The 6,366-nt window shown below is 45.1% G+C and overlaps 1 protein-coding gene across 4 annotated transcripts in view; it reads left to right on the forward strand.

Annotated features, from left to right (window-relative positions):
- Nucleotides 1-5,162, forward strand: part of LOC137439635 (calpain-9) — a 92,210-nt gene extending 87,048 nt beyond the window's left edge. For 2 of the 4 annotated variants that reach the window (XR_013621415.1, XR_013621414.1), the window contains 8 exons: nucleotides 2,287-2,344; nucleotides 2,488-2,546; nucleotides 2,789-2,857; nucleotides 2,978-3,107; nucleotides 4,092-4,170; nucleotides 4,419-4,535; nucleotides 4,665-4,720; nucleotides 4,844-5,162. Coding sequence is in view for 2 of the 4 variants with exons in the window: in XM_078768350.1 (XP_078624476.1) it covers nucleotides 2,287-2,344; nucleotides 2,488-2,546; nucleotides 2,789-2,857; nucleotides 4,092-4,170; nucleotides 4,419-4,535; nucleotides 4,665-4,720; nucleotides 4,844-4,912 (507 nt within the window). In the remaining 2 variants the exon portion in view is untranslated. The remainder of the gene's footprint in view (nucleotides 1-2,286; nucleotides 2,345-2,487; nucleotides 2,547-2,788; nucleotides 2,858-2,977; nucleotides 3,108-4,091; nucleotides 4,171-4,418; nucleotides 4,536-4,664; nucleotides 4,721-4,843) is intronic. The other 2 variants (XM_078768350.1, XM_068135583.2) reach the window with 1 other exon arrangement.
- The last annotated feature ends 1,204 nt before the right edge of the window (nucleotides 5,163-6,366 follow it).

Here is a 6,366-nt window from a genome sequence, read left to right on the forward strand (position 1 = left end):
GGATTTTCCAGAGAGTTGGAGAGATCATTGATGAAGACCAGAAAAAGCACAGGGTCCAGAACACGACCTTGAGGAACTCCAGCCAGAACAGGAAGGGGAGATGAGAGAAATCCATTCAGGGCCACACGTTGACTACGACCAGAGAGGAAGTCCACAAGCCAAGCGTGGAGATTTCCATGGATACCATAGGAGGAGAGTTTGGTGAGCAGAGCTGGCTGCCAGACCATATTGAAGGCACGTGATATGTCAATGGAGACGGGTCTGATTTCCTGTTTGGCATTGAGGGCCTCCATCCATTGTTGAGACAGCAGAAGCAACATGTCCAGAGTAGAATGACCTGGTCTGAATCCAAATTGATGATCGGAGATCAAGCCATTGGAGAAGAGGAAGGATTTGATATCCGCAGCAATGATTGATTCCATGACTTTGCTGATAATTGGGAGCAGGCTGATTGGTCTGTAGTTGCAAGGATCTGTTTTTGCACCTTTTTTGTGTAAAGCGGTGATGTTTGCTGATTTCCAAGATGCTGGCAGATGACCTTGAGCAAAAGAGAGGGTGAAAAGAACAGAGAGAGGGTGAGATAGAGCGGCAGAGCAGGATTTTAGGACCTGTGGGCTGATGCCATCTGGTCCAGTTGCAGAATCAGAGTCGAGGTTTGACAAAAACTTCTCCACCTTGTCAGGAGAGAAGGACACAGAGTCCAGGAGCAGTTGGGTTCGACTGGGTAAGGTGGGAACAGAGAGAGATGGGTTTGGGACACAAGATTTTGAAGCAAACACAGAGTTGAGACATTCGGCTTTGTCACGTGCGGTGTCAACTGTGTAGCCATTTGAGGTAAGGGAGGGGATGGAGGGGGAACAAACACCAGAAACAGATTTGACCAGACGCCGCCAGGATTTGGAGGAAGGAGACAGGTTTGAGAGTTCATTCTTGAGTGTGGAGAGATAGTGCTTCCTGGCACTCCTGAGGATGGACACACACTTGTTCCGAGCTTGGTGGAAGGAACTGAGATTGCCTTCAGTTGGATTTGCCTTCCAAGAGGCAAAGGCAAGTTGTTTCAGGGCAACTGCCTCACCATAAGATTCAGTGTACCATGGACGGGAGGAAGGGTAAGACAACTGAAGACGAGATGGGATAAATCTGTGCATGAGAGAGAGCAGTTTGCTTTGGAAGAATTGCCAGGAAGAATTGATGTCAGAGGCAGTAGAGATGGGAGACCAGTCCAGGTGATTGATGGCTGCTTGCAGCCCGTGCCAGTCGGCCTGAGTGAAATGCCAGACTCGTCGGTGCTGAGGAGGCTCTCTGAGAATGGCCAGAGAGATGTCCACTTTAACAAGCACATGATCAGAAGAACCGATTGGAGCAGAAGAAGAGCAGCAGACATTTGCAGGGAAGTTTGTCATAACCAAGTCTAGAAGCGAAGATACTCCATTGACTGAGATCCGGGTCGGGAAATTGACAGATTGTGTCAGTCCCAATGAGTCACAGAAGCCCTTTGCTGAGGTGCCATGGCTGGTGAGAGAGGAACCCACACCCAGCCAGCTGGCATGATGACAGTTGAAGTCGCCACATATGAGGAAGAGAGAGTTGGGATGAGTTGATAGAAGTTCGTCCATGTTGTCCGACAGTGAAATGTAAATTGAGTCATCACTGTTTGGAGGACGGTCCAGAACACATATGAACAAAAGGTGGGAGCAGAGAGGAAGCTGTAGCCAGAGGTACTCCTGGGGGTGGGGTGGAGAGAGGGCAGTGCAAGGAGAGTGAGGAAGAGTTTTTGATAAATATAGCCACCCCACCACCAGGACGAGGCTCAGGTCTATCATACCGGAGGAGGGAGTAACCAGGAAGAGATATTAAGGAATATTAAGACATCTTGAAGGATGTTGATGGATTACCAGACTCAGTGTCGCAATGGTTGCAGCGTCCGCTCTGAGTCCGGGAGGTCGGTGGTTCGAACTCCGGCCATGTCATACCAATGACTTTAAAAATGGTACGTGCTGCTTACTTGCTTGATGTTCAGCATTTATAGGATAGAGCACAGATAAACAACCCTGAGAAAGCAATGGCAAACCACCCTGTGTATAACCCTTACCAGGAAATTGCTTTGGCAGCACCGAGGCTCTGTAAAGAGTATGGTACATCACAATCAAATCAAATATATTTACTGGTGATCTCTCCAATTACATCTGGTCTTACATCTTCCTCGGCCCCGCAACATGGATACTAAGATGATGATGCGAGTATTTTGTATGTGAAAGACATGACATGTTAAGAGATCTATTGCAGGACAACAAGATCACAGAGGCCGAGATATCTGCAATACTCAACAAGAAGCTCAGGAAATGTACGTAAGCGCACTGCAGACCTCAAACGAGCAACACAGAACAAAGCAGGTGTGCAGTGAACATAAAGGTGTTTGAGCAGGTGATGTAAACGCCAGAAAGTCATGTGACGTGCGATTGGCTTTCTGCTCTGCTTTCCTTTCAGTGTCGCGTTCTGAGACGATGAGTGTGGGAACGTGCGGAGACTTCATTGGCCTATATGATGTATCCTTTAAACTTTTGACTTTCGCGGATGTCTAAAAGTTAGGCCAATATACCACCGAGACGAGGAATGGTGGCGAAGGTCTCGGAATAACAAATCTACTCGTGATATCGAAAACACCACAATACAGGACATGGTGTTATTGACTTTGCTAACCCACATATTGTTTGCCACTTGATTAGCCAGGTTGTTCATTTAAATAGGTTGACACACGTTACCTCGATCCCTGACTAAGCATCCTCAGGTGAACAACTCAAAAGCCATCACCTTCCCACAACTCAAGAATCTTTGGAAGATTGTTCGAAAACTTTTGGTAAGATGGAGCAGATCACGTGCTACATTTAATTTTTCCTCCTTTAGATCGACTTTAATCATGCATTATTTTTGAATTTATTGCGTTGATCTTATGGTTTTCATGGAGGATCTCATGCAGGACAGAGCGACATCGTATTTGGGATTCGAACCTCGGATGCCATCATAAGCTCCACTACATAACCAAAAGTATGCGGACACCCCTTCTAATTAGTGGATTCGGCTGTTTCAGCCACACCCATTGCTGACAGGTACATATAATCAAGCACACAGCCATGCAATCTCCATATACAAACATTGGCAGTAGAATGGGCCGTATTGAAGAGCTCAATGACTTTCTACGTGGCACCGTCATGGGATGCCACCTTTCCAACAAGTGTGTTTGTCAAATTCCTGTCCTGCTAGAGCTGCCCTGGTCAACTGTAAGTGCTGTTATTGTGAAGTGGAAACGTCTAGGAGCAACAACAGCTCAGCCGGGAAGTGGTAGGCCACACAAGCTCACAGAACAGGACCGCCGAGTGCTGAAGCACGTAAAAATCGTCTGTCCTCAATTGCAACACTCACTACCGAGTTCCAAAATGCCTCTGGAAGCAACTTCAGCACAAGAACTGTTTGTCGGGAGCTTCATGAAATGGGTTTCCAAGGCCGAGCAGCCGCACACAAGCCTAAGATCACCATGCGCACTGCCCATTTCATGAACCCATTTCATGAATAAAACCACCGTTTAGAGGCCATTTTTTCCCCGCAAAGCGGGGGTTGGCCTTTTCGGGGACCGTGGTAGTTGTTGTTTTTTGGTCCCCTTTTTGAAGCAATGTTTTACGGCCGGATGCCCTTCCTGACGCCAACCCTTTTTGCCGCCTTCAACGACAAACAGGGAATTACCAGTGAACTGGTACTCAATTAGCCGACCTCGGAAGGATGACAGGCTGAGTCAACCCCCCTGGCATTAATTCGGCGATCGACCGAGATTCGAACCCGGGATCCTAGGATCCTCAGCCGGCACCCTAGCCACTAGCCCAACACCAGGGATTCCATTTCATGAATGGCCTACTTTATTCCAAAAGGCAATGCCCACATCTGTGAAACGAATTAAATAACTTTTCCTAAGTTTTGTCAATCCAGATAATTCTTTGAAACTGATTATTTCCATTGGACGTGTAATCTACAGAACGGTGAGAGTGCTCAACCTCTCCCCACACTAACCCTTTACTCTAATTACTCCCAATAATTCCCAGGATGTCTTCGATGAGGCTGACCGTGACAATTCTGGGGCATTGGCTTCCTACGAACTTCGACCGACGTTGGAAAAACTCGGTTGGTTGGAAACTGCACGTTACATCCATATTTGACTGCAGTGTTGGAACGGGTAGATGTTTATCTTATCACACGAGCATATGTGTGGTACATCAGCGTCAGAGCTCTAGATTTGCTCATGGTTCATCTCCAGTCGTCAAAGCTCACAAAGACAATCTGGTGTCTGTGGATCCAATAGCACGACTGCATCATCCCAATTTGACCGTTACTCGATTTCTAACCGTCCAAATGTGTTTCTGTAATTTCAGGGATACAGCTAAGCAATGAGCTCTACAAGAACGTGGTGCTGATGTACAAGGACTCGAACAACGAAGTGGACTTTGAGAGCTTCGTGTGCTGCGTGCTGCACATCAAAACGATGTTCCGTGAGTGATGCTAGTTTTCCGGAATTCCACCGACGTGATTGCGTGGACAATGTAAAGTTGGATAAAATGCATGGGTTATGAATGTACCGCCTGAAATCAAATATGACGAAGCTGTTATTATCCCTGCAGGAATTCTGCAAAGTGTACCCAAGCACAGCGGAAATGTCGTTTTGGGAGCCGATAAAGTGAGTTGATGCACGTCAGTCATGGATCATGTAAATGAAACGGTACATAAGGAAAAAAACAAAAACAGGTAGACATTAATGATTTCTTTACCTGCCCATTACAAAAATACCCACCCGTTCCAGTTTCTCCATTTGCTCCTGCGTGCCAAGCCTCTGTCCTGTCTGCACTCCTTCGAACTGGCTGATGAATGAACGCACCTTCGTATCAGAAATCTTACATCGCCGGAGCAACCGCATTTTTAATCATCGGAATATTCCTTATCCCAGTTACTGGGATAATATATTGCTCATATGAATAGTGCATGTCACAAAACGTTGAGAAGGCCTAAACCATGCCTTCAAATCACTGTTCAGCTAATCCTATCAATAATGGCAATTGTATACCGAGTTTGCTTGTTCACTGAATACACCAAATAAATTGCAGACCAAGAATATAAACAGATTCCCTTGCTTCGTGCATCTCACGTGTGTAGTTGTCTAACCTTGTATTATCTTGGCTGTACGATCAGCTTGGTGCCGTCAACAACTAGATAACAAGAAAAAGAGCAATCGGAGATTGCAAACCCTCCCCAGGATGTATGTGGTTTTTAAGGCTTGTGTTAAAACAAATATGGCAGCCGAACCACGTGACCGATCACGTCATTGTTTTTTTCCTTCCATTAATTTATTCCTAGATTATGCTCAAGAAATTTCATCTTGATCGGACGACGTTTTGTACTTGTCAAGTTATGACGTCATAATAGAGGCACCTATGACATCATTAACATATTTTATTCCCCATGGAGAGTTCTTTACAATGAGCCATGTCTCAATTTTTTATATTCAGCGCTTTTGGAGATGGAGGTGTGAAGTTTTTCGGTTGTTCCAAGATGGCGGCCGAACCACGTGACCTATGACGTCATAAATATTAAAAAATTATACAGGTGGAGATGCACCTATGGTGAAAATTTACTGTCAATCGGACCAACGGTTGCAGAGAAAATCATATTTATTCTGGGCAAACAAACAGACTAGAAATCGGTCAGAGACCGAGGACTTGCCGGAATGTACTTTTTTTCAGGGGTGTTGGTTAGAAGGGAATCGGATAATGTTTGACTGAGTTATTAGTAAAAAAAAACAATTTTTGACCTTGAGTTTGACCTTTCAAGGTCAAAGGTCATGATGCCAAATGAAATGTCATATGTGACTTCTTATATGTCAGTAACAGTAAGTGTATGCATATCTCTTGCACTTTTAGAGTTATAGTGGTTTGAAATATATTTTAAATGAAAACACAACCCCCCTGATTTCATGTTTTGGGTGACCTTGAGCTTGACCTTGGGCCTAGAGAGTTAAAAATTGGGCACATTCTATTCCAGGGCAAGACAAATATGTGTGTAAAGTTTGGCGATGCTATGTGCAATGACGTAGACGTCGTACTGCACACAAACAGACAGACAGACAAACAGATGAAAAATCGGTCAGAGACCCAGGACTTGCCGGAATTAAAAATATGGCGGCCGAACCATGTGACCGATGACGTTATCATTATTTGTTTTCTAAACTAATTTATTCCTAGATTATGCTCAAGAAATTTCATCTTGATCGGATGAAGTTTTGTACTTGTCGAATTATGACGTCATAATCGAGGCCTTGGGCCTACATAG

Source organism: Myxine glutinosa, chromosome 14, assembly GCF_964187855.1.
Source record: "Myxine glutinosa chromosome 14, kmMyxGlut1.1, whole genome shotgun sequence".
Classification (NCBI taxonomy): Eukaryota; Metazoa; Chordata; class Myxini; order Myxiniformes; family Myxinidae; genus Myxine; species Myxine glutinosa.